Source organism: Vipera berus, assembly GCF_964194415.1.
Source record: "Vipera berus genome assembly, chromosome: 1".
Taxonomy (NCBI): domain Eukaryota; kingdom Metazoa; phylum Chordata; class Lepidosauria; order Squamata; family Viperidae; genus Vipera; species Vipera berus.
The window spans coordinates 133,518,511-133,546,497 of NC_138202.1; the positions used below are offsets into that span (position 1 = coordinate 133,518,511).

A 27,987-nucleotide genomic window follows, 5' to 3' on the forward strand; every position below is an offset into this window, starting at 1 on the left:
AATGAGTAATGGAAGAGAGAGGTGGAAATATCTTGACTACTGCACAAACTGCACAAACCCTAACATTGCTTGTGACTGGAGGTGTAGCATTCAGGGACAGATATAACGGCACGGGCAAGATGCAGACATCCAAGTTATCCAGGAGAGGGGGAAGAGCACCTACGGTAGGAGCCCATGGAGGTAACTTTTGATCTGTGCGAGAGGAGTGAAGGGAAGAAACAAGAGCCAGCCATGTGGGTTTTTATGGTAATCATCTTCACATCTCTGGAGCTAACGGTAAGGACTGTAACTGAATATTTGTATGGTAGCAAGGAAGCCAATTGTCTCTGTCCACCTACTTAAAGGGAGAAGGAGAAAAATATGTGAGAGGGAGCAGTCATTGTGCACTTATACAGAACAAGTTCTTTAAAATTCAATGGCATTTGCTTCTGAGCCAGTATCTATGTAGGATTGTGATATCAAATGGAAAAAAAAAGAGTTGTGGTCTCCCAAACTGGGATTTGAAATTACTTAAAATGTCTTAGAACTCTTTCAATAGGATTATAAAAAGGATGAGAATCTGCTTTAGAGACTCACCTCTGCCCTGATCAAAGATAAAGTGTATAGGTTGCATAACTCTGTCTGGCTGTGAAAGGTTCTTTGTGCTTCAGAGACCAAAATGCATAAGCACCGTGCATTATAGTGACAGAATAATCAGCCCATTACGCAGTCTGTAAAAATTTAATTTATGATAGCAATTTACTGGATTATCAAGGAGCATATAAAAACAGTTGCGAGTCAAACATAAATATTTTATTATGTTCTGTATAATAATTTATTGTAATTGATACAATAATTTCATTCTAAAATTAAGAACTGTGCTAATGTATGTCCAAATTCCTTGCTTCTTGTCTCGTGTTCAAATATTGCTTAGTATGGGCTAAAAAGATTGGTTTAAATTGAGGCACAAACTATGAAGATGAAACAAATAATCAAGCACATATTAAAAATATGAATAATTGTTAGACTGCATGCAAATAATGGTATAAATAAATAGAAATTATTATGTTTTCTAATAATAAAGATGAATAGGTAAACATAAAGTTTGGGTGAATTATTATTCAGTTTATAACAATTTATTGAATCGTTCATTTAGAAATGTTTCTATTCACAGGGGGTTATCACTTAAGGGAAGCTAGTAAATGGAAATAAAAATGAATGGAATAAAATATTCCATTCATTTTTATAAGTTTTAAATGACATTTTTTTTTGCTATAATAGTATTGAATAAATAATAAGTATCAGAAGTCATCAGTGATCTTTCTGTTCAGGTATTTTGGCCACAACCAACATTACTTACAAAATCTATGACTTTTGTGATTTAATTGTGCCTTAGTCCTGCATAAGCTGCAATAAAGTTGTGGTGTGGAACTGTGCCTGTATGTAAGAATGTGTGTATACAAGTAATACAGGTAACTGATCATTTAGTGACCATTTGAAATTACAATGGCACTAAAACGTTGACTTATGACTATTTTTCACACTTATGATCATTGCAGCATCTCTGTGGTCACGTGATCAAAATTTCAGACGCTTGGCAACTGTTCATATTTATGACGGTTGCAGTGTCCCGGGGTGATGTGATAACCTTTTGTGACCTTCTGACAAGCAAAGTCAGTGGCGAAATCAGATTCACTTAATGACCATGTTACTAACTTTAACAACTTCAATAATTTATTTAACAACGGTGTCAAGAAAGGTCATAAAATGGAGCAAAGCTTGTTTAGTAACAGAAATGTTGGGCTCAATTGTCATAAGTCAAGAATTACCTGTGTGTGCGTGTGCGTGTGCGTGTGCGCGCGTGTATGTGTGCGTGTGTGTGTGTGTGTGTGTGAGAGAGAGAGAGAGAGAGAGGGAAATGCAGCAGGCAGAGAAAGAAAAAAGATTTCCCAGTCATGTAAAGTTAAATAAGAATTTTCAAAGTAATATTATACTAGGATTGTATATAAAGGTGACTTTATATCAGTATTTTAAATTTGTTGTTAAAATCAAGTCAAGGCAGCCAATATACTAATAATTATTAATCAGAGTGTTTATTATTATTCTCAGACAAAATCTAAAATTTTAAGGCCTTGCTTCAGATGTGATACAAGTCCCTGTGCAAAGTTATATCCTAACTTAAATCAAATTAAATTCAGCATCACATTGGTTTTTCAGTTTTAAAAAAGTGATTGCACGGAGACATCCATACTTTGCCTCTAATGAAGCAATGTCTTGCAGCTACAGAAGAGATGTAGCAAATCTGTCCTTGTTGCATTTCTTCTGGAAAAAAAGAGGAGTGACTGATTACTCAACTCATCTCATGAAGACCCTGGAGAACTATATGATATTTTGGTAACTTTTCCTGGGGATATGTAGTACTTTAACATAAATAATTTTGGATGTACAGGTGGTCCTTGGCTTATTCATTTTATTTATTTTATTGAATTTATATACCGCCCTTTCCCGAAGGACTCAGGGCGGTTTACAGGGTACTTAAAACATTGATACAAAAATTAAAAACAATTAAAAAGATTAAATTTAATCCCTGAAAAAATATAAAAAACCCCAATTAAAAAACTCTCAGCCTGGGCCGGAAAGCTCAAAGAGCTATGACCGCAATTGAGCCCCCAAAATTTCTGTTGCTAAGTGAGACAGTTGTTAAGTGAGTTTTGCCCCATTTTAAGACTTTTCTTGCCACAGTTATTAAGTGAATCACGGCAGTTGTTAACTTAGTGACACGGTTGTTAAGTGAATCTGGCTTCCCCAATGACTTTGCTTGTCAGAAGGTCGCAAAAGGTGATCACATGACCCTGGGACACTGCGACGGTCACAAGTATGAAGTAGTTGTCAAACATCTGAATTTTGATCATGTGACCATAGGGATGCTGCAACGATTGTGTGAAAAACGGCCATAAGTCACTTTTTCCAGTGCCGTTCAGTGTATTTTCAAATGGTCACTAAACGAATGGTCTTAAGTCAAGGACTAACTGTGTGTAACCTTTGTGTTTGGAATGGCTCTGAAGAATGGTAACTTAGAAGCCAAAACCAGTGCTTTTTTGTAAAAGAAAAAGGAGCCGGAACTCACACATGTCATACAACCTGCCTTGCCTACCCTACAAGGTTCCATCCAAAAAAGGTGCTGGAACTCTGTTCTGAGTGTTCTATGAGAAAAAAAGCCCTGCCAAAACTATGTAAGAAGAAAATTGAACCTGGCATCTGTTTTTACATTTGTTGCTCACTATAGATCACAAGTTATAGGGCATTTTTATTTTTAAACCTTCATAGTAATGCTGACTATATATGTGGGCTTGCACATTGTGCCAAGCCAAAATGTATTGAAAGGAGGGGAAGGGAGGACTATTGGTTTTGGCTTAACATGCTATGTAAATCCAACCAATTGCTTCTTTATTTAGTCTGATACAAAGGTTTGTCAATATTTGATTATGCAGAAGTTCCAGAGATTTTATAGCTAAGGGTAAGAATCGATTAATGTTCCTAGAATACAGCTGTCATGATTAGTAACTATTGTGCTTATTATGCTAGCTGGGAGTATTGGAAACTAATCCAGTATCTTGAAAGCCAACCATTTCTCCAATCTTTCCTTAGGGATAGGGATCAAGGCTAAGGCCTTGAGCCAATCCACGTGTAAATTTTTGTGTTACACTGATAAGAACTTCAACATAAAATGACTGTCTGGGCCAGGGGTAGGCAACCTCCGCTCTTTTATGACCCATGGACTTCAACTCCCAGAATTCTGGGAGTTGAAGTCCATGAGTCATAAAAGAGCCGAGGTAGCCTACCCCTGGTCTAGGCCAGTTTTTCTCTTGAAGTCCCTTGAAATAATTTTCAAATCTCAGGGACCACTTCCATGAAATTCATTATATCTACATCACGTGGTGATTAATAAAGTGAGTTGTGCATAGAAGTTCTCACCATTGCGAGTGCTAGCATCGAGTGCTATGCAAAATTTTAAAAAGGATGTTTTTGAGTGTTGTTGTTTTTTAGTCATGACCTGTTGCAGGACCCAGGTAGAGAAGGGCTGATCATCCTAACTTGGTACCCTCCCAAAAGTCTTCTTTCCCAAGAAATGTAGCCATGATAACTTGGGATGATAAGATGACGTCCAAAATATTTAGAGGACAGTAGCTGAGGAAGCTCAAAGTCTTTTGCACAGTGTTCATCATATTCATCACACGTTATAGTTTCCTCTATGCTTCTCCCCCTCCCCCTCCTGTATCATACCCATACCCTTTATTCTTCAAAGGCAGAATACGTCTTGCGTTGAAACCTATTGCCAATCCTGACTTATCTCAGGCAATTTTGATTTACTTCTGCAAGTTGAAATAGAAGAACTTTAACTTACTGTACTGTATTTCTTGAGGAGAAATACCTCAACCCTGACTGCTCTTTAGAAGGCCAGATCCTCAAATACTTTGGCCACCTAATGAGAAGGAAGGACTCACTGGAGAAGAGCCTAATGCTGGGAAAGATGGAGGGCAATAGAAGAAGGGGACGACAGAGAATGAGGTGGCTGGATAGAGTCACTGAAGCAGTAGGCGTGAGCTTAAATGGACTCCAGAAGATGGTAGAGGACAGGAAGGCCTGGAGGAACATTACCCATGGGGTCACGATGGGTCGGACATGACTTTGCAACTAACAACAACAACAACAACAACAACAACAACTGTATTTCTTATGGTTGTGGTTATAAGGATTAAGCTTCATTGGGGCTACTGGATCTAGGCTGCAAAAATCTGGGCAATCATTAGATAACAACAAATGAAAAGAGCCTTCTGTTTGTTTTTCTTCCCACCGAGTGATCTTTCAGAAGATACCATCCAGATCTGATACCCCTAAGTTCCACACTTGGTACCTTGTGTTGTAGGTTTCCTTTTCCAAAATATTGCGTATCAATTTTATTCAACATCTGCCGTTTAGGACAAAGAAAGAAAAACTCCCTCTTGCATAAACATGATTCTCTCCCTGTATGACTGACAGCTTGCTTTAATGTCCATCAATATTAGGCTCTCATCACAACTGAAGTTGCTACTCTGTCTTTGGTATAGCGATTAAAGAAACTTCCTCAAGTAGAAACCTTCCCATTTTTTGGAGTCTTGTCATTCTCCCATCAACATGGATAAGGTTAGGCCAGGGGTAGGCAACCTTGGCTCTTTTATGACTCATGGACTTCCAGCTGGCTCAGGAATTCTGTGAGTTGAAGTCCACGAGTCATAAAAGAGCCAAGGTTGCCTACCCCTGGGTTAGGCCAATTGACAGATTACAAGTAAGAAACCTATGATCTTCCAGATAGGGTTAACATATAACTCCCATCGTCCCATCTGACCATATGAGAAGTTGAAGCCCTGGCTCCCATCTGGAGGTTGTTTTTTTTAAAAATCCCATTTATATCCCGCCCTTCTCCGAAGACTCAGGGCGGCTTACAATCTAAGAAGCACAAATCAATGTGCTTAGCAATAGCCTTCATTCTATGTCTATGCCTGCTTATTAGGGCTTTCGCCCCCCCCCCAAGCAGCATTTTTACAAAGTCAGCTTATTGCCCCCAACAATCTGGGTCCTCATTTTACCTACCTCTGAAGGATGGAAGGCTGAGTCAACCTTGAGCCTGGTGGGACTTGAACCTGCACTAATTGCAGGCAGCTGGTGTTACTTAAGGAGGCATTAGCCCACTGCTCCACCAAGGCTCTTCTAAAGGTCTCATAAATTAAAGCTCAAACTTAATTCCAATAAGACTTACAGCTGTTACTCAAAGGGATCATTCAGCTGCATAAGCAGAAGGTCTTTCTAATGTATAACTGATGGGTTGTTGCATGCCCTAAAAGGAATCTCTAGAAATTAAATTCTGATTTGGACCTAGCTGTGCAGTAGCCTTTGTAAATCCTTGACAGAGAAATTGCACCTGTTTGATGTGCTAAATATCCTATGCTTTCCCCCTTATGTCTACACTTGCTCTTTATGAACCAATTCTTCTTTCCCTTCAATTTTTGGATAGCTATCTAGTTGGACATATCCCCATCCAGGTAGAGAGGGGAATAGATGGATTAAGAAATCCGATCTAAAAGGCAACCATTTTACTGTAGCATAAACTGGCATATGAGTTAGAATTTCAAAAGTATTTTAAGTAAAGGAATAGAAATCTGTAGAAGAATGGCAGCATTCAGCAATCCTTTGCAGAAGGTAACATGTCAAGATAAACTATGTTATCATCAATACTGGTGTATTCATTGTATAAAACCTTTTAATTTATATACATAATTGATTTTAATAGAGGAAGATGACTAGGGCCCAATAATGGTGATGCTAACTTTTTTTTAATAATGTGTGAAAGTAGATTAGTCTAGCTACACTCATAGAAATAGGTATTTCTTGTGCACTAGGCATGGTTGATGTAAATCAGGCTTGCATTAACTGACCTGCAAAACCAAGTATACTTTACCACCATATAAGGCAGTTGCCAAGAATGTTGTAAATCTCTTGGGGCTGCTTGTTTGGAATTGCAAAAAGTTGCCCAGGATCTCCCTACTAGAAACACACAACTTTTAGTCTGAATTGCACCAGTAGTGCTTGAGTTGTACAGGCATAGAGAAATGGGGCACTTTCAGTATCCCATGCATCCAGGCAAAAGACACAGTAACTAAATTGTAGTTGCATTTGCAAACCGCAAACTAGCCAACCACATTTTAATTTAGCATATTGTACAAACCCAGACTTAATAAATTCCTTAGGAAAACCCAAAAAACAGAGCTGATGAGTAAATTATTTTCAATTTAGACTATGTTGTCACTATTTGTGTTAAGCAAAAAAGGCTGGAATAATACCAAGAGGTATTGATAGTGAACGGAATGGGGACAACTATCACAGGAGACCCACAAAAGTATACAAAGGGGGGTGTGTGTGATAAAAATTTGCATTGTGATTCACAACATAAAGCCCATGACTTAAGCATTTGCATCATGATATAAAAATGCATCTTTTGTCATTTTCCTGCCTTCCCAGTTAGAAGTATATGCCTAAGACAATCATGATGGAATAACCGCATGATGGTTTTGATTGATTGTGCTATAAGCCTCATCTGGAATTATGTGATTCATTGACTAGAATTAGGTGTAATGTGAAACAACTTAAGAAAAACATTTTTTAAAAAATATCTATATATATTGGAGTCTAGATGACCATTTTGTCCTTAAGTAGGAATACCCTTTTCCAGTGCTTTTTTTGTAAAAGAAAAAGGTGCCGGAACTCACACATGTCATACAACCCACCTTTCCTATCCTACAAGGTTCCATCCAAAAAAGGTGCCGGAACTCCGTTCTGAGCGTTCTATGAGAAAAAAAGCCCTGCCCTTTTCAGAACTGTTATGGGTTTGTTTAAAAAAAAATTTGGAGAGGAGGAAAGCAGCTTTGTCTTCTAGAGCGCTTCCCCACTCCTGCAAACAAATCCCAGGATTAAATTCTAATGAGTTTGGGCTTTAGTTGAGTTCAGAAGACAAATAAGTCACTGTGTTATTTTAAAATGCTCTAATTATAACTATACAAACTGCTATGTTTGGTAATCAGTGTGATAAAATGATACTTTTTAATACAGCAGATTGGAGCTTTCATTTCATCATGTGAAATCAAAAAAATCATGAGGATGGAAAAAGAACTCTGCACCTCAGCCCTTGCCCAGGAAGAAGCAAACAGAACAGCTGGAAATGAATTGCTCAGGAGTTCAGGTATGTCTCAGCATGTGAGTTGGGGGCATCTAGATCAGAGGTCTCCAAACCTGGCAACTTTAAGACTTGTGGACTTCAACTCCCAGAATTCCTCACTCAGCCATGGGCATTGAAATTCAGAGTTTACACTTGCTGAGATTGAGAAACACTATAAGGATTGTCTCTCAGTATTCTTGTGAACTCATGCTTGCATTGTCAGTATTGGCTATTAGCCACCTTGTTTGTCTTCTGTTAGCATTTTTCCAATTACCATTGATTTTTGCAAGCATTAAGATTTCCAGGATTCCTACCTTCCCACAATGCAGCCAAAATATTTAACTTTTGGCTTTTTTAATTTGTGCTTCTAATGAGCAGGCTGGTTCTACTCCATCTTGTATGGAATAATTCAATCTTGCAGTCCAAGTGTTTCATGGAGAGAGAGAGAGAGAGAGAGAGAGAGAGAGAGAGAGAGAGAGAGAGAGAGAGAGAGAGAGAGAGAGAGAGAGAGAGAGAGAGAGAGAGAGAGAGAGAGAGAGAGAGAGAGAGAGAGAGAGAGAGAGAGAGAAACTCGCTGAGGTTACTGAGCTCTTCTCACCACTTACTGGGACATTTTGCATTTGACTGCTGTCAGGTATACTGGCTTGCTGAGGACTGTCATTAGCATTGGTCTGTGGCATCAACACAATGGAAGTGGAGGATTATAAGAAAGGAAGATAGAAAGATCAGAATAATCCCATAGAAGGAATAGAAGATTAATTAAGGGGGAACCAAATGCTAATTTGCAATTAGTTCTGTAGCTATACTGATCAGGGATCCCGTAGAGAAGCTGGAAGATTAAACTGTTAATTAATGTCACATTAGGATCCTCTCTCTCTTTCTTTCTCTCTCTCTCTGTCTCTCTGTCTCTGTGTGTGTGCGTGCGTACATACATACATACACTGTCTTTGTGTCTAGTTATAATTATATATATATACAAAAGACCCTTCTGGAACCAGTGCAGATGTCTATTCAAACTAAGGATAGAGTTGTATAACTTGAGTAAGCTGCGGTTCAGCTAATTTATGATTTATTTACAGTTCTGCAGGTCCTGTGAATCCAGAGAATCATGGTGTGTAGTATAGATCTAGCCTAAATTTCTGATATCTACATCTCCTGTAGGAGCAGGGATGTGTAGGATATCAAAATGAAAGAATTTCAAATCACATTTTCTTACCCCACTCCAGGACAGGCTCTCCATGTGGCAATTTGTGTATGGAGGAACAAGAGTTGAGATTAACTTTTAAAAATCAATATTGGGAATAGCCTGTTTGCCAAAATCCTACTCTAATTTGCTGCATATCTCTAAAACCTTCCTCAGATACCACAATTTTTGAATTATCATCGTAACCATATTGGATACCAGGAAATGAATATTTAAATATGACAACCACTTTGCTATTCTGAACGATGGAAAGCGCCCTGCCCAGCTCCCTCAAGGGAGCGACAGTACCAAAAGAGTTAGCATATAATTAAACCTTGTGTAAAAAGAGTGGTCTGTTTGGTGGATTTATGTCCCATTTTATGATGCCGGCATCATATGAGTTAAGATGAAGTAAGCTTAAATATTTGGGAGGATTAGCAAATAGATTTCTGGAACAATGGTTGATTGAATACTAATATGAATGTGCTTCTTCCTGGTTTTAATTAATTAGGTTTCATTGACCTCCTAGTCAGCCCTTGTCTAAACAAAAGAATGACCTTGCATACCTTTTTAGTCAGCACTGTGAATTTAGAAATATCTGTCCAACTTGTATCTGCTTTTAGAGTATATTTTTACTCCTTGCCCTCCCATAGTAATCTCACACAGCTCTGAACACCAAAGTAAAGGCAGACCTTTAGTAGAAGATAAGAAGACCAATTCACCTCTCTCCCCCTTCTTAGCACACTCAGCAGTCCATTAATACAGGCTCCTGGGATGGCAAGATTTGTGAGTGCTGGCATTAGTTAATGGAGGTTGGTAGACTGCCAAACCCTGCACGGTTTGGGTTATATATGATGCAGCCCTAGCTGACTGAAATTACAGCAAGTACATTGTGAGACGCAGGGTAAACAGGAGGAACTCTTTAATATATTTTTATAAGCTGCAAAATACTTGTGGCATCAGAAAGAAGGAGGATAAAGGGCATGGTGTGAGGCTAGTGCTTACTTCTACTCTACTTCACAGAGATTGATTTACCAATAAAGGAGAATATATGTAGCTCAGGGTTGAAATGAGGGGCCCTTGATGCTCTCTGAGCTTGGTTGATTTCTTGCAGACGTTTCATTACACAACTGGGTAACATCATCAGTGCTAGAGGTTGATTTCCTACAAGTTGGTTGATGCAGGCACAGCCTCTGGATTGTGATAGGATTTTTTCCCCTCCCCTCTGTGGGATTCATTTACTATTTTGATGTGTTTTTGTTCTTGCACCTTAGGCAGATGCCTTGGCATGTGGGATAATCTTACTTGTTGGCTGTCTTCTCCCATCGGACAAACTGTTAGTGCACCCTGTCCCCGAGCCTTTCAAATAGTCGCAGGACAAACAGGTAACATGAAAACCATGATTTAATGGTCAAACTCATCTTCTGAGGATCTGGGAGTTGTCTTAGGTTTCTGGAGCTGAAGGAGTTAGGCTACTTTTCAAACTGTATTAGACTGACCTCTGTTCCTATATGAAGAATTTTGTCTGTTTTTCATCTCCAGGGTCCAGGACACCATAATTGTTCATTTGGGGCACCAAAACACTGTAGGTTGAATTCTGAGAACTGCATTAAAAAAAACCCAAAAAACAGTAAGAGGTCCAAGAATTTGCTTCTTTGCTTGTTTGTTCATTTCCTACAAGACTCAAAGTGACTCTTGGTAGTTTTCTAGACCAGGGGTCCCCAACCCCAGGTCCATGGACTACTATTGGTCCATGGCACTTTGGAAACCGGTCTTTGCAAGCAGCAAGCAAGGGCGCAAACCTCCATTTGTGCATGTGCAAGATCAGGTTGTGTGCGTGAAACCATCCCCTCTCCCTCCCCCCCCCTCCATTGCCACTGCTGGTCCATGGAGCCAGAAAAGTTGGTAGACAGTTACCTTGATTGAAGATAAACTCATCAATGTGTATTAACCATGATGGTTAGGAGGAATAACCTATTCTAGTTGATGAAGAGCTACATTGGAGGGCAGCTGTGGCCTTCATAGCATGATTCCCAGAAGGACAGCATGAAGAAATGCTTCCCAGAAGAATTTACTGGGGCTACCCTGAGAAAGAGGATAGTGCATTAGATGGATCCTTGAGTCTGTTGAGTGGGGCTTGCTTCATGTTCTTATGAAATGAATAAAAAGTTCATATACTGCTCATATAATGCATTGTAGAAACTTAGTTTATAATGATCTGTTCAAGAAAACATTAATTAGTATGCTTTCAGAGACATTGGGTATAAACCCTGGTGACTCAGGAAGTGATAAAATCTGCATGGTGGCATCACAACGCAAACCTGGTCCTTTTACATTTGAGTCCCATGAGACATATTTTGTCATTTGCCGCTTGTTTACCCTACCTCCCCTTCCCCAGCTCCCATGCATGATATATTAATCCAGTCAATGCTGCACTTGGGATCACGGCACAACTACAAACCTTCTGGGTGGTCTTATGTGTATACTGTATTTGTTTTAGCCCTGGCTTCCTATCTAATAAAATAAAATAAAATAGATTATTTCTAAGAAAATAATTTCCTCTTAGACCAGCACTGGAAATGGGAAGTAATGTTAGACCTTTTCATTGTATTACGATCACTATTTGCTTTAATTTAACAATAAAATAAAATCATTTTGATTGTATATTGAAAACTATATTTTCCTCTTTATTTATAGTCTAGTGCTTAATTGTGGGCTTTTCCTGTTCTTGTTGTTGCAATACAGGGTTTATGTATCGTAATTGTACCAGGGAAGGCTGGTCAGAAAAATATCCCAAACCATATATTGCTTGTGGCTTAAATGCCAAACAACTTAATGCCCCTATAACTGAGTGGGAATCTAAGGTGAGTTCACCTCTTCAGCTATAATATTTCTGCACATGATAGAAAATCCTTTATGCAAGCTCAAAAGTTGGTCTAATATTTGGCCCTTGTGTAGACCACCACCAACAAAAAAAGGGGAGGCGTGTTAAAAAGTATTTTCTGAATGTGTAAAAGCACATTCCTATTTTGCAGGTGCATAAATTAGCTATGAATATGTGAAATTTGACATGTACATATACTGAAGTCTGGTTACTATTTAGCAATCACAGAAGTGTGAAAGTCCACATAAGAAGAAAATCCACCTCTCTCTATGTATCAGTGATATCACTTATAGCCACGGATGCAGAATTGCTGTTTCAAGGCAACAAATTCTACTTCAGAAAAAGATAGTATTGCTACTTCAGGATAGTCTGAGCTCTACTGGAGGGATATTCTTGGCTCTACCAGCTTCTCATCTTCTCATAGCAATAGCAATAGCAACAGCAACTTAGATTTGTATGCTACCCTATAGTGTTCTACAGCACTCTCTAGGCAGTTTACAATATCAGCATCTTGCCCCCAACAATTTGGGTCCTCCTTTTACCACCCTTGAAAGGATGGAAGGCTGAGTCAACCTTGAGCCCCGTCAAGATCGAACTCCCAGCCTGTGGGCAGAGTTTGCCTGCAATACTGCATTCTAACCACTGCACCACCAAGGCTCATAAAGATTTGAGATTTCAGCATCATGCTGGTATGATTGGAAGAACTCCAAATGCGGAATTATTATCACATTGGCATTGGTGAAGGCCACAAGGATTGCCAACGTGGCAAACACAGACTTCTGTTCTCTTTGAGCAGCACGGACCTGAAAAGAGAGAGGGGGGGGGTGTAGGCAGTCTGTGATTGGTTGTCAGGTGGCCCCTGATTGGCTGACAGTTCTTTCTGCTCAGCTATTAGACAGAAGAGCAAACAGCAATTGATGGGAGATTGGCTGTGAACTCTATACTGCCCTGTGCCTAATATTCTGCCTAGGTCTGAAAATAGTTTAAAGTCATCTCAATCACGAGGTGCCTTTTAAACAGGATTCAGAAGGATTGCTATATCAGAAAGGCTATTTGTCTGGAAGTGTCCTGTATCTCTGAAATAGTTTTTTGCTGATACAGTTGCACCCATTTGTTTCCTCTGACCTCACAGAATTGGATTTTCTCTTGGTGTACTGAAGGACTAGATTCAATGAAACACATTGAAGGATAAATAGAGTGCCAACCTGGCTGATTCAGGTTTAAATCCACCCACTTAGGCACCAGTAGGGACACTCATAAATCTGTGTTATCGACAAATTTTGAACTTCCCTAAACCTACATGTTTGAAACATGGATGTGCAAATGGATAGGTAGGTAGGTCACACAAGGAGGGCAGGAATACGTATTATCTTTTTTTGTCTGATTAGCCAATTATGCCCTTTGACGGAGGAATTGGATCAAGCCTTTGTTTTTGACACTACTTAATTACAGAATAGATTATTACAGCAGCTTCCGTGAGGGGCTGTCCTGGCAGACTGCCTGAAGCTTTAACTTACTTGAGTATGCTGCCAACAGACTTAGATCAGGAGGTGCAATATACAATGATGCTGTCATCATTTGTTTCCTTGCCCACTTTTAAGCAGGCACTAGAGAGTTTTATTTTTGCAGTCATTTAATGGGCTCTTTTATTCTCAATGGTTGTGCTTTATGAGACTGTTTTTATTTTGCAGTTTAGTTCTTTCGTAATTGTTGTACACAGGCACTAAGCATTTCATATTCTGTTTAAATGGATATAGAAAGGTGAGATATAAAAGCCAAAGCGCAAACAAAGGCAGACATTTCATTATTGTTACAGAAAATGAATTTTTCGGGTTACGTTCATCTTTATTCTACAAGTGCTTATTTGTTCTGCTTGGTTACTTGGATTCAGAGACAAGAGAGCTGCTGCATGTAAGAAAAATAACTGTAAATAGCAACACCTAGTGATCCAATTTAGTACTGGCCAATTCAACAGCCTCCTTAATAAAATGTTCTTCCAAAATGTTGGAATAGCAGAATCATGTATCTGTTGTTGCATTAAGTGAATTAATTTGAGGGTCATGTGAACAAGGCAACTCAGCATGCCTGAGATCACTGATTCCTACTGCAGTCACATAAGTACTCATGAAGATCACTGATGCTGCTGGACCATGATTACCCATGGTCTGTCAAAAAAGCCATAGTGACTGAACTTACACACAACTCTAAATTGCAAACCTTGGCTTACCAATCATAATTTAATTTAATTTTAATTTAATTATATTTTTATACCGCCCTTCTCCCGAAGGACTCAGGGCGGTGTACAGGGCAATAAATATAAAAAAGCAGAATACAAAAATTAAAAAACGATTAAATATTTAGCCCAGTTTAAAACAGTGTTAAAACATATTAAAACCCCAACCCTAACCCATCAGACCAGGTCAGACTGCTCGAATAGATACATTTTTAGATCGCGCCGGAAGGAGCGGAGGTCGGGGGCCGTCCGGAGCTCAACCGGCAAGCGGTTCCATAGGTCTGGCGCGCCCACAGAGAACGCTCTCCCCCTGGGGGCCACCAATCGGCATTCTTTGATCGGAGGCACCCTGAGGAGGCCCTCTCTGTGGGAGCGCACTATCCCCACACATTAAAATGAGCCACAAATAAACTACATTCTGCTCTAATGTAATATTGTAAATCCCACTTCTGATTTAAATATGCTAACAGCGATTACACATCTGGCTGAGGATATTTCTTTGTTTTCTTCCTTCCATGTTTTCAGTCAAACTGAGTTCTACCAGAGAAATAACTGGGATTTGCAGAGAAAGTCAGTTGCCTCAAATCATGATGGTACTAGGTTTATTGCAAATAAAAGATACATTCCTATGAATATTGAAGGGCTTCTTGTATGAACACAACTCCTACCTGAAAAAAAAATATCCTTGGATGTCTTCTTACAGGTATCTTATCTAATGAAATTGGAGACCGTGTACACTATTGGAAGCAGCATTTCCCTCATAGCTCTGACAGCAGCGTTGGGCATCTTAGCTTCTTTTCGGTGAGGAAGAATTATCCCCATGTTTCTTAGTCTTTCCTTAGTTTATCTTGTCATGACCCACATGAATATGTCTGTGTGTATTAAATGATGTAAAAACACTGAGATATTTTGAATCCTGTTCCATTAATTGGTGCGGTTGGGGGTAGAGAAATTATGATAGTCATAGATCTGACAATACTTTTCCATGACGTGTTCAGAATGTACCACCATACTACTTCATCTGCTTTTACGTGATTGTATGATATTGCATTTAATTTGTCAAGCAGATTTTGTGTTTTTATACTGTGTTTCCCTGGGAGCCACAGTGCAAGAAATTAATATACTTTACAGTTATCAGTTTTACCATACAGAAGCCCAACTAGGTTGCAGGACGTAGCAGAACTCATATGATCTCAAAAAGCAAAACAGGGTTGATATTCAATGAGTGCTTGGCTGTGAGACTACCAGAAAATTCCTTGGCTTTAGGCTAAACTGGGAAATTGATTAAAGAAAAAAACATCCTGAAAGTAGGCAATGGCAAACCACTTCAGCCAGGAAACCTATACGTATGTGTCCGTGAACTCACCCAAGCTGAGCTGAACTCACTTGATTTTTTGCCCTCAGGAATAAACCATCTGATAAATCCATAAATTTATTTATTTAATTGGGTAGATTTATATGGCTGCCTGACTCGCACACAGTGACTCTAGGAGGTGTCCAGCATTGAAGAAAAAAAATATCAACATTTTAAATTTAATCAGCAGGTCAATTGAATGTTTAATCAACATTAAATATTAACCTAGAGTGGCAGTGTGCTCTTCTTTGCATATAATTGGATTCTAGGCAATACAGGCAAGAAGCTTGAAAAGATGTCTAGCTGAGATCTTGGAAAGCCTGCTGCAGCTTAAAGCAAATGATTCCAAGCAGTTTAAACAACAGTAATGCTCTCTCTTCCCTAAATCTTCACATGGCTGATGAGAATACCTGTTTTGAATCCTGCATAATGCCTTGTTTTCCCCTTTTGAATAGGAAACTCCACTGTACAAGGAATTACATCCATATACAGCTTTTTGCTTCTTTCATCTTAAGGGTGACTGCAAACTTTATCAAGGATCCTATATTGTCAGAGGACACGGATGATGCCGTCTACTGTGAATTACACACAGTAAGGAAGTAGAAATGTATACAGTTTACCCAGTTCAATAAAGCATCAAAAAAGCCACTTAAGAATGAAAATGGGAAAAAAATAGCTTTTATCGCTTTTAAACTCAGAGAAAGTATATTGCCACGTTGTTTATTCTGGTACCTTTCTCTTGTTTAAATAAGTTGCTAGCTTTTAAAGTGGCATAAGTTGTGTTTAGTTTGCCTTTGATTTTGTGACAGTAACAACTTGATTAAAATGATCAGCATAGTTTAATTAGTCATATAACCTCAGAGGAGAAACATAGGGCAAATGTATTTGTATACAATTTTGATTAATTCATAGTTAATATCAGACTGAAGAAAATGACATCTGAAGAGATCAGATATTTGGTCTAGTCATCTTGATTAACTTTAGAAGAAACCGAAGTAGAAGCAGTTTTACTACTCAAAGGATTCTGGGATTGTTGCCTGATGAAAATGCTACCCTAGCCCATGTAAAAATAAAAATCCCATGTTAAGGGCTGTTAGGAAAGGAATTGAAAAGGATATAATATTCATCTAGTAGGAGGACATCTGGAACACACTGGTGGTGATTTTCATATTTGAGCAGAATTATGACTTGCTTTTATGTTTCTGCTATGACAACAGTATGGATATGACAACAGAATGTCACTGTGTAGGTCAGGTGTGTCAAACTGCCGGCCCGCAGGCTGGATGCATCATAGCGAAACTGCGCCCACCCCATTGCCGGCAATGGCAAAAAAGTCACAATATGTCATGACACATCACATGACGTTGCCAGTTTGACACCCCTAGTGTAGGTGGTCGAATCTAGCACGGTTCTTCTAAGGCAGGGATGTCAAACTGCCAGCCCGCAGGCCACATGCATCAAGCAGAAGCCGCAGCCACCCCAGCTCCGGCAAGGGGAAAAAAATCACGACACATAACACGACAAGTTTGACACCCCTGTTCTAAGGTATTGATACCAAGGAACTGATAGGCCACTGATAAATAAGGTGCAATGGGGCAAAGGTTCTCTGGAAAGGGGATAAAACTAAAAAATAAATAAAACACACCTTGTTCATAATGTTTCTTGTTTCCCCTTTAGGGCAGGTGCAAGATGATCATAGCCTTTGTTAACTTCTGCATCATGGCAAATTATAGCTGGCTTCTTGTAGAAGGGCTTTATCTCCACAGCCTGCTGGCCATTTCTTTCTTCTCCGACCGAAAGTTCTTCTGGTGGTTTGTGGCTCTGGGATGGGGTAAGCATCTACTTAGTTACCAGACAAACATGTTGTCTGGGGATGTTCAGTGACCTATTGCAGAGCCTCAACTTTCTCCCCTTGCCTACTTAACGGCAGTGGTCTCTTAGTTTCCCTCTTCCCCAAGTTGCCTTTGGATCGCTTTTTTTCTTCCTTGTTTCGCCTCCTGGTTTGTTCCTCTTCTTCTCCTCTTTGCTTTTCTTTGTCCTGGGCTTTTTCTGTCTTCCATCTCTGTTCCTGTGCTTGGGAGGGCAAACGAGGTTTATGCCTGACCTCCTGCCACTGCTGACATAACAAACAGGTGTACCATTCCCTCCAAATATGGTGCTGTGCAGGAATGCTGGACTGAAATTCCCATGACCTCCACTCAGCCCCTTTAGTCTTTGTGCAATGCTCAGCTGTGAAAGCACGGGGATTGTCTTAATGGGTAGAGACATTTTGAAAGTTTGCATATTTCTATGCGCTTCAGCCTTCTATTAGGGGTGTGGGGTCCATCATTTTATTTTTAGGCAGATCCATTTTTCCTTTTCATAAGGTTATTAGAGTTTGTTATTATTATTCAAAATGTTCAGCTAACCTAATCCAGCTTTTCTTCTATATTATGAGTAGGCACTAACCACAAAATTGTTTCCTCTGTTGCAGGTGCTCCTCAGTTATTCGTAATTGCATGGGTCATAGCCAGACTATTACATGAAAATGCTGGGTAAGCACATTTTCCAAACTCAGCAGTCTGTTTTCAATTCATGCTAAGGCAGGGTTGTTCCAACTGTGATTTAACTCAATAAAGCAGAATACTGAAGTATCACGAGTGTGCAAAATATGCCATCACAAAATGTTCTGATCCTGAAAGAAACTACTCTGAATATTCTGGAAGTGATCTATCTTCAAAATAAGCCTGTTTTGAATTTTTCCAGAACAGCTTCTGGATCACTCCTGGAATATTTGAAACCATATATATAATTCTAGGTGGTACCTAGAATTGGCTTCAGGGTTTGAATGTTTTTCAGCAGAACTCTTTTTAAAGTTATAAAATGGCATGGTTCATGTTGGTTGGCCAAAACTAAACAAATCACATATTACGGCTTAGTGCGAACACAGCAAATTATGTATTAATGTTGTCTTATCACTCCACAGAATGAGTATTAATTGGTTTAAAATCTGTTTTGTGTGTGTGTGTGTGTGTGTGTGTGTGTGTGTGTGTATGTGTGTGAAGTGCTCAGAGATTCTGAGAAAAGAAATTCTGCAATTAGGTTAGAGAGATGAGCCCTTAATAAAAAGCCAGCTCTTATGTTCCATTTCCTGAGTGTCAAATCTGCTTCTCTCTGATGGGCTCTGAGCAAGGCAGTTTGATAATTACTGTGGAAACAAACAGGAGTGCTTTGTAAGATAGAGGACAAGTAGCACCACCAAGCATGGGCTTTGCACAATTACGGCGAACTGTCCTTTTAAACATACTTTTGTAGAAAGGAGTGGGAATTTTGTAGAAATACTGTACAGTGGGACAAGAAAAAGAAAGAAAGAAAGAAAGAAAGAAAGAAAGAAAGAAAGAAAGAAAGAAAGAAAGAAAGAAAGAAAGAAAGAAAGAAAGAGAGAGAAAGAAAGAAAGAAAGAAAGAAAGAAAGAAAGAAAGAAAGAAAGAAAGAAAGAAAGAAAGAAAGAAAGAAAGAAAGAAAGAAAGAAAGAATGCTCCTAAATGTTCCATGATTGGACAGGGCAATTGGACATTTATTTTATTTATTTATTATGAAATGTATATTCTGTCCACCTCACAGTTCAAGGCAACTCTGCATAGCTTACAATTAGTCTACATTTGTCTAAATGTGTAGAACTCTCATTTAAGAATTCACCTTCTACAAAAAGAGTGTTCCTGTTGCTCTTTATGATGGATAATGTTCCAGTTAATCTGGTTTCAAAGTATTTTCATATCTGTTGAATAGATATCACAGGGAGATATCTGTTCTCCGGCTAGCTACTTGTTCTCTAACTCACTTTTATTAATGAGGTAAAATAACAAGGTTATTTAGTGCTAGTGATCCTATCTTCTGTTCGGATGAATCTGGCTTCCCAGGAACAAACAGTGTGCAGTGAAACATAGGCTGTTTGGCTCCATTTGGATCCTTCTGCTGGGGTAAACTAATTCAACATTACTTAGCATTTCGTCAGAAGCTGAGATCCTATCTTCTTGCTACCAAACAAATCAACCCAGATTTTTAACCTGGGTTTTAGAGAAAGCAATACACTAAATTATAGCATGGCACATATTTTGGATTGACAATATGCAGCATAATTTGGCAACACATTCAGTGGGTTAGTTAGCTACCTGGGCTAGCAGGAGACCTCAGCTGAATCAACAGACTATACAGAGTTCATTATACAGAGAACTGTTTTGTGGGACATTTTCAGGAACTTTTTGCATTATAATTACAGGGATAGCCGTTATTATTTGCATTTCTTAGGATGATAAAATACAAATACAGATTTTTTTTAAAAAAACAACCCAGTATTTTATTCTCTTTTAGCAAAAATGGCAGTTCCCTTAAAACATGATTTACGGTATACATTTGTGCTTTCGAGTCAGTGCAGCAGACTCCAGGCAATTGCTTGGACAAGTCCCTACAATTTTCTGGGCAAGGTTTTTCAGAAATGATTTGCCTTTTGCCTCTTTCCTAGGGTTGTGAGAGAGGGACTGGCCCACGTTTGCCCAGCTGGCTTTGTGCCTAGAAAGTGTGAGACAAGAACTCATTGTTTTCCACCAGATGCCTTAACTGCTACACTAAACTGGCTCTTAAAACATGATCGCTGTACTGCAATGCATGCCATTAAGCTTTTGGATTTTGAGAATTTTCCATCCAACAGGGCGAGGTTTGCAATGCTCAGATTCAAAGGGGACTGCAGTCCAGTATTAGATTCAGAAATTAGGAAATGAATCTAACGTAGCAAATGAAATAAAAGAAGTTGCATTTTAGCGAGGCCTTCAACGTTCCCTCCCCGCCTCCCAAGAGCCTCTCTAGCATAAGTTTTTTTACAATCAAATCAGGACAGGTAATTTACCTTTTTTAGGGCTTGAAAAAGTTTGTAAAACAATCTCATGGGAGAAAGTGGCATAGGTTCTTGGGCAGAGGAGTTATTCATAAAGAATTTTCCTCTGTTCTCACAACAGTCCCATAAGGTACAATAAAGGAGAGTGGCGTCATGCGGAAAAAAGATATGAATAAAATCTTTTCTGCAGAAATCCAATTACAAAAAAAAAAATGGGTGAGAGAGATTTATGAATTGATTTCATTGATAAGTACTGTACTTTGCTTGATGATAAAATTCTGCCACTGGCGTTTCATTACTCTGGCCATACAGAAAACATAGTCTGGTGTCACAACTATCCTGGGGTTGGTCTCAACTACAGGTTGGTCTCGATTAATGCTGATCGTGAATAACACAAAATTGTTGCATTATTTGAATTCACACTATTCAAAGTGATATTTCTATGGAAAATATGTTAATTGGTTCCAGCTTAACCTTGCCAAAATAGGGTAACAAACTTACTACATATCATGCCTATCCATGGATGAAAGTCAAGCTACAGCATAAGCCCGTATCCAAAGCATACCAGCTATCTCCTATATTCTGCTCTGGTTCTCCAAAACGAGCCCCCCCCCCCGCTTTTTTTTACCTTTTCCCAAACAGAACCTCTCCTTTTCTTGTTGTGTAATTAATTGTACACAACAATTAGCATCAAAAACCCCAATGGCGATGGTGTGCACACCAGGCTCTCATTAACTGAATTTTGACTTTCATTAAACGCAACCTGGTATCAATTGACAATGTGCACTAAAATCGAACATTTCACTATTTGAATTCACACTAACCGTGACCTACCTCTGTGTGTGCCTGTGTGAATCCGCCTTTAGATCTGCCAAACAACAGAAAAGTGAAAAGCTTGTGTAATGACTCCTTGCTTTGCTGCGTCACAGCAGGCTCTTGAGTTCATCTGAACTTTGCAACTCTTCCTGAGAACCAAGCTCTTTAATCCAAGCAAGACTGTCCCTCTACCTCACTCTCCCAATGTACCCTCTTGAGTTTTCTAATAATTACATCTGCCTGTTGTAATTTCTATAATGTGATGGATGGTAAGAAGCACCTGATGGTTACATACTTCCATGAAATATTTCTTTCAGGATCGAGTTTTCTAGTACGTCCATCCATAGGTTTTCTAAATGAGAACCTTTTATTCATTCGACAATTGTAGGTTTGTTTGTTTGTTGTATTTACAGATGCTGGGATATGCATCTTACGTATGCCCTATGGCTCATTCAAGGTCCTGTGGTGGCTTCTATTGCAGTAAGTCTATTTCACAGCCAATTTCCCAGATAAACTCTCATCTATTTCCCCACTACTAAGTTATAGCAATATCTGTTGTGGTCCTGAGATTATTAATGTTATCTAGGATAAAGCTTGTATGCTCAGTGATGGCTGGGTGATCCTAGAACAGGGGTCCCCAACCTTGGCAACTTTAAGACTTGTGGACTTCAACTCCAAAACTGGCTGAGGAATTCTGGGACTTGAAGTCCACAAGTCTTAAAGTTGCCAAGGTTGGGGACCCCTGTCCTAGAAGATGTAATAAAAAGCTGGTGGAGGAATGGGGTGATGCAGTGAAGAACTACCTCCATCTCACTTGTGCTTCCTTGTTTTGTAGATCAATTTCATTCTATTTGTTAATATTGTGCGGATTCTGATGAACAAACTTCGATGGCCAGAGGGAAGAGGCAAAGGCTCCAGCCAATACAAGTAAGGAGGCCTCTTTAACCAGCCTCAGAAATAAACGCAACAACAAAAAAATGACCAAAGGGCAAAGATTTTCTTTGTTTGCATGTCATGGATCTGTCTAGGGAAGCTGCCTCAAGGATAATTACCCCACTACAGGGAAGGGTGTTAAACCTATCTATATTTCTATTTAAGGCACCTGTTTTTATGCTCATTTATGTTATTAGGAGCAGAGAAAAAAAGAGGATACAGAGTTCCAGCTATGTAACAGAAAACCTCAACTCTTGCTAGGAGGTTAAAAGTCAAGTGTGCCCCATAATACTATAGGAGGGGATGATCCCACCTTGTCAACATCTTTGGGGGAAACAGAAAAAGAGGTTATTCAGGAAAGACAGGGTTTCCATAACTGATAAGTTCATCATCAGAAACATGTAAGAAAATAGCAGAGCAAATTTTGAGAGACAAATCCCTTTTACATCCAGAGTTACCTTGTGGCTGCCCAGAGTTATCCTGTGGTAAGATGAGTGGTCAATAAATTTATTTACATATATATTTTGCACAGTTGGGCAATCCTTCTGCAGTCACCCACAGGGCAGGTTTCTCAGCCATGCGTTATCCTGATGTACTGTATTGGGCTACCATTCCCATCAGCATGGGCACTGGCCATGTCATTTAACTGGCAACCTTACACATTGGGATGATCCTCTGCTAGCATAGACCTATCTGTATCCCAAAGCCAACTAGCCCTCTTTTTGTTGTTGTTATTGTTGTTGTTGTTGTCATTCTTTCTTTCCTTGCTCCTAGGAGGCTTACTAAATCAACACTGGTGCTCATCCCTCTCTTTGGAGTCCATTACATTATTTTTGCTTTTTTCCCTTTTGATACCACAAATGGCACCATGGAGGTTCAAGCTCTGTTTGAAAAAGCCCTAGGATCTTTCCAGGTAAGAGGGGTATAGATCCTCTGGTGGAAAATTCCTTAGATATTTAAATTAGGATCTCAAAAAATGCACGTAAGCACAAAGATAGTGAAAGCACTTTCCCCAAGTTGGTAATCCTTAGATGTGTTATGATTACGACTTCTAGAACGGTGTATGTTTGGGGGAGGCTGGCCTACCATCTTTACAAATTCACACTCAAATTAGTACCGATATGGCTCCTATCCTCTGTACGTTATTTTATGCTGTTTTTGTTTCAAAGCTCCTTAAATGATTATCAGCATAGCTGGTAAAGGCATTTTTTTAAGCAGAACACATGGGATGCTGCAAACTTCCAGCGGGTTCAACCTAAACTTCTCATCATCAGCCTTGGTCTTTGGAACCATCTAAGCTGCAAAGAAATCTCCATTAACCACGTGCATCGCAGTTCAGTGTGATTTTTTTTTTAAAAAAAATGACATTTCATCTTCCTTCTGGAATGGCAGTCTGCCATATGCTATTGTGTATTTCACAATGAATAATTTGCTTGTTTTGTTTCAGGGTTTGGCTGTGGCCGTGCTTTACTGTTTTCTTAATGGAGAGGTGAGCTTCCCATGGACTGAGATTTAGTCATGAATCCTGCTGGATAAGATCAAACGTTTGCCTAACCCAGCATCCTGTTTCCCATGGCAGCCCACCAAATGCAGGACTGGAGAACAATAGCACTTTTCATCATAGGTTTCCCATCAACTAGCACTCAGCAGCATACTATTTCTGATAATGAGATGCATGTAATATGTAGACTTTACAGCTAATAGTCACTGATAGTTTCACACTATGTAGTTTTGAATATTTTATTCTTATCTGTTCATCATCCTCATAAAAGGAGAACATGCAGCAAAGCTACTAATCCTTATATAGGGCAGCATCTAACTTTAAGTAAGAGGAAAGAATCCTTATGAATCTAGTTTAAGTCCTTGTTCACTCATGGCACTAAATCGTGGGTTACCAACCTAGTGTCCATGGGCATGGGTCTGCCTCTTGGGCTCTATGTTTTACCTACATTTTATTTTATTTTATTGATTTTGATCCTTTTAATAAATAGAATAAATGGGAGGTTAGTAATGTATATTAAAGTGCGTATAGTCAAGGCTATGGTCTTCCCAGTTGCAGTGTATGGCAGTGAAAGTTGGACCATAAAAAAGGCTGAGCGCCAAAGAATTGAGGCCTTTGAACTATGGTGCTGGAGAAGACTCCTAGGAGTCCCTTGGACTGCAAGGCGATCAAACCGGTCGGTCCTAGAGGAGATCAACCCTGACTGCTCTTTGGGAGGCCAGATCCTGAAGCTAAAACTCAAATACTTTGGCCACCTAATGAGAAGGAAGGACTCACTGGAGAAGAGCCTAATGCTGGGAAGGGTGGAGGGCAATAGAAGAAGAGGACGAGAGAGAATGAGGTGGCTGGATGGAGTCACTGAAGCAGTAGGCGTGAGCTTAAATGGACTCCAGAAGATGGTAGAGGACAGGAAGGCCTGGAGGAATGTTGTCCATTGGGTCGCAATGGGTCAGACACAACTTCGCAGCTAACAACAACAAAGTACTGTATATTGCGAACTAAAGTGTCCATCTCAAACATCAGCTTTATTTTATTTTCAACTTTCACACGTATCCCAAAACAGCTTTAGAAAATAAAATCAGCCAGAGATAGAGTGAGTCCACTTGCCCAAGAAAAAGAAACACATGGAAATGATGGTGATCTTAAGGAGGCAGAGGTGGCGGTTAATGGAGCATTCGGTTTCTTCTTGGTCATAGAGTTACTATTGTTCCCGCCACCAAAGTCATTTTGTGAAAATGCCCTAAGATGCTTTCAAAATTCCAGATGACCCAGCAGAGTTCAGGACTTTTGTGGGGTTTTTGTCTGTCTCTCTCTGTGTGTGTGTGTGTGTGGTTTTTTTTAACACATCTGAAAATTTGTTGAGTTTCCCTTCTAGTTGAAAAAAAAAGTGACACCGCTGCTCTTTAGGACCACAATAGGAATACGTAGCTAATGCCTTTTCAAAGGCCATCTTTCTTAGTAGACTCCACTGCAGGCTACTCACATTCTTTACAGGTAGTCCTCAACTTACAACAGTTCATTTAGTGACCATTCAAGGTTAGGGCAGCACTGAAAAAAGTGACTTGTGACAATTTTTCATAGTCACGGCCCTTATAGCATCCCCATGATCATGTGATCAAAATTCCTGTGCTTCATGTGATCCCCTTTTGCAACCTTCTGACAAGCAAAGTCAGTGAAGAAGCCAGATTCACTTAACAACCGCGTTACTAACGTATCAACCACAGTGATTCACTTAATAATTGTGACAAGAAAGGTTGTAAAATGGGGCAAAACTCACTTAACAAATGTCTCACTTAACAACAGAAATCTGGGGCTCAATTGCAGTCGTAATTCGAGGACCACCTGTATACAGCTCTGTCCTTTCTTCCAGATGCAAATCGGATGGAAGGGCTCTTGTACAAGTTGGGCTCCTTCTCTTTTCTCTTTTCTTCTTTCTTGTGTTCCCCCTCCTTAAAGTGCTTTATAAATGATTGTCATTCAGGTTGGAGGGAAAGACACTTTCTCAAACCCGAAGAATATTTAGGTACAGTAACCGTGATTGGGATATGGAATTAGGCACCAGTTTTTGCTGTACAGGCATCTCCCCTGCTGACTGCTGTCTCTCGAGGAAGAAATTGGGGTGTGGAGGGGACTATTTCTATAGAAATCTTTCAAATCAGGAAGCCGAGAATCGAGGGAGTCACTGTGGGGACTTCCACACAGCCTTCGGCCTGCCCTTGCAAGCAGCTCCAGGCTACGTTCCCACAGCAGCCTTTGTGCTGGGTGGCTTTGCTGATTTAATTCCAGCCATTTGCAGCACAAGAGAAATGATCAAATCATCCCTGAAACTCCTGGGGTGTGTGTGTGTGTGCTTGGGGACCCTTTGTTTTCTCATTTGCTGGGGTTTTTGCCTCACACCCCCTCTTAAAACCAGAACTTGGAGCGATATGGTTGAATTGCCAGACTGTCTTACTAGGCAACCTGTTTTACCAGGGAAGCAGGGAAGAAGACTGGAATTAGGGGAAAGTTCTTAAGAGATTTTCCTAGAAGACTTTAAGTAAGTACATAATTTGCTTTGTCTTTCTCCATCCAGGCTAGTCTTGAACTTTGTTTTTTTCTGGGTACGTCTGGGTGGAGAAAGAGTATTGTGTAGAACAGGAAGAAGCAGACTAGTCAGGCTTTAGGAGATGAAAATAAAAGAATACAGAGGTGGCCTTGAAAGGTATGCCACAACCACGGTAAAAAGATCAGCCCAGAAAAATCAAAAGAGGTTGGGAAAGAAACTCAAGACTGCCCTGCATTGACAGAAACTCTTTTAGGTTTTTCAGATTCTTTTATACCCTATAAAAGTGAAGGACAGTTCCAGTAATTCTAGTGGTGTCTGTTCCCTGACATGGTCTACCTAGCAATCTTTTTCTGAACCTATCTACTGTAAATGTTACTAAAACTCTCATGTCTGTTTGTAACCCTCCCTTGGGTGGAACTGGAAGCTACTGGGCAACAGTTATTGCACCAAGCTAACTGATATGGACTAACAGACAAAATGCAGGAGGACCCAGGGCTCCTGTACAAATGACGTTTGGGAAAGTTGTGCCATTTCAGCGCCACCGTGCCTTCTGACTAGAATTCCCAGAAACCTGCAGGTTGCGTGCTGCAAGGGAAGATGGGAGGGCCATGTCCCTGATCCTCTCTGCCACCTCCGCTGGTTCCCACAGCCAATCGGCTGGCAGTACATCCCAACAAATAAGCAGCAATTGGCTGCTTTGCAACCGAGGCTGAAATCTGAAATCTCTTAACAATGGTGGACAATGTAGGATGGGTGAGGGAGCAATTGGGATGCCTTAGCAAGTAGGACTGTCTGGGGGTCTCCAGCAGTCAATGGGCGAGCACTCTTCCCAAGGGCAAGGAGGCCCCTTGGGAACAGGATGGGAAGCAAGGGTGCAGTTTTTCTAGCAACTGACAACTCTCTTTATTCCTTCTCCCCCCACAAACGTGGCAGTCAGTTCCAAGGGTCAGCTAAGGAAGAAGAGGAGGAATGATTTCTGATACCCCTTGCCAGCTTCCCACAAGCAACATCAATGTGGAAACCAGCAGGAAATTGGAAGTTGCTCCCATCCCCACTGTTGTTTTTTTTTGCCACCGGTGCAGTGGCGTAGCGTGGGTTGTCAGCACCCAGGGCAAGGCAAGTAATTTGCACCCCCCCTCTACAGTGGGCGGTGACCCGGCGGCTCGGATCGGATCCACACAGCCAGCACTGCAGTGGGAGAGAGTGAGTGAGCCAGGCAGGGGCAGAGAGCTGTGAGTGCGAGCGCCCCCCCCAGATGTTGCGGCCGGTGCGGCTGGCCCCCCCCCTGCACCCCCCACGCTACGCCACTGCACCGGTGGTCCTTCTATCTCTGCTTAAATAAGAAAGTATCTTTGAAAGGATGGTCCAATGGATCATGAGTTGTCAAGTCTTTAAAATCTTTACAATACAGTACCATTTGTCTTGTTACCTCAGCCCATTCTTCTTGTTTCTTCACCACATTTGTCCATTTATTGGCCTTTCCGATCTTCCTTTCCCCTTGTTTCCACCTTTTCTACCTGCATACCCACCAGACTAAAATTGATTGCCTCGGCCCACATTTTGGCTTTTGTTTCCTTCCTCTGCAGGCAAGTAGTGGCTGACCACATATCATCAGGGTAGAATGTTGTTTGAAAGTGATTTATCCTTGTTACTGACTGCAAAGGTTGAACCCCCGTGGTGAACAGGGAGAGGGCATCCTCTTTCTCTTAAGAAAATCATGAACCTTCTTACTAAACTGAAACTTTTTGTTCAGGTCCGGCAGGAGCTTCACAGAAAATGGTGGCAATGGCACTTAAAGAAGCATCTTGGTACTCATAAGCATCACAGCTCTTCGTTTCCAAATGAAGTAAGTGTGCTCACTCAAGTCTTGCAACTGACAAAGCCTGGTCCTCAGGAGGAAAGACGACCTTCTCACCCAATTCTGAGTAAATTGTAAAGG

General features: G+C 40.2%; 1 protein-coding gene across 1 annotated transcript; it reads left to right on the forward strand.

Moving 5' to 3' along the window:
* Positions 1–174: 174 nt before the first annotated feature.
* SCTR (secretin receptor) lies at positions 175–27,984 on the forward strand (the record flags this gene model as incomplete). The annotated part of the gene is made up of 13 exons (XM_081314334.1): positions 175–276; positions 7,624–7,753; positions 10,187–10,297; positions 11,658–11,776; positions 14,733–14,830; positions 15,839–15,974; positions 17,061–17,214; positions 17,857–17,917; positions 21,483–21,549; positions 21,905–21,996; positions 22,777–22,915; positions 23,450–23,491; positions 27,802–27,984. 13 exons carry the CDS (start codon positions 175–177, stop codon positions 27,982–27,984), a joined length of 1,434 nt encoding a protein of 477 aa, XP_081170460.1.
* Positions 27,985–27,987: the final 3 nt, after the last annotated feature.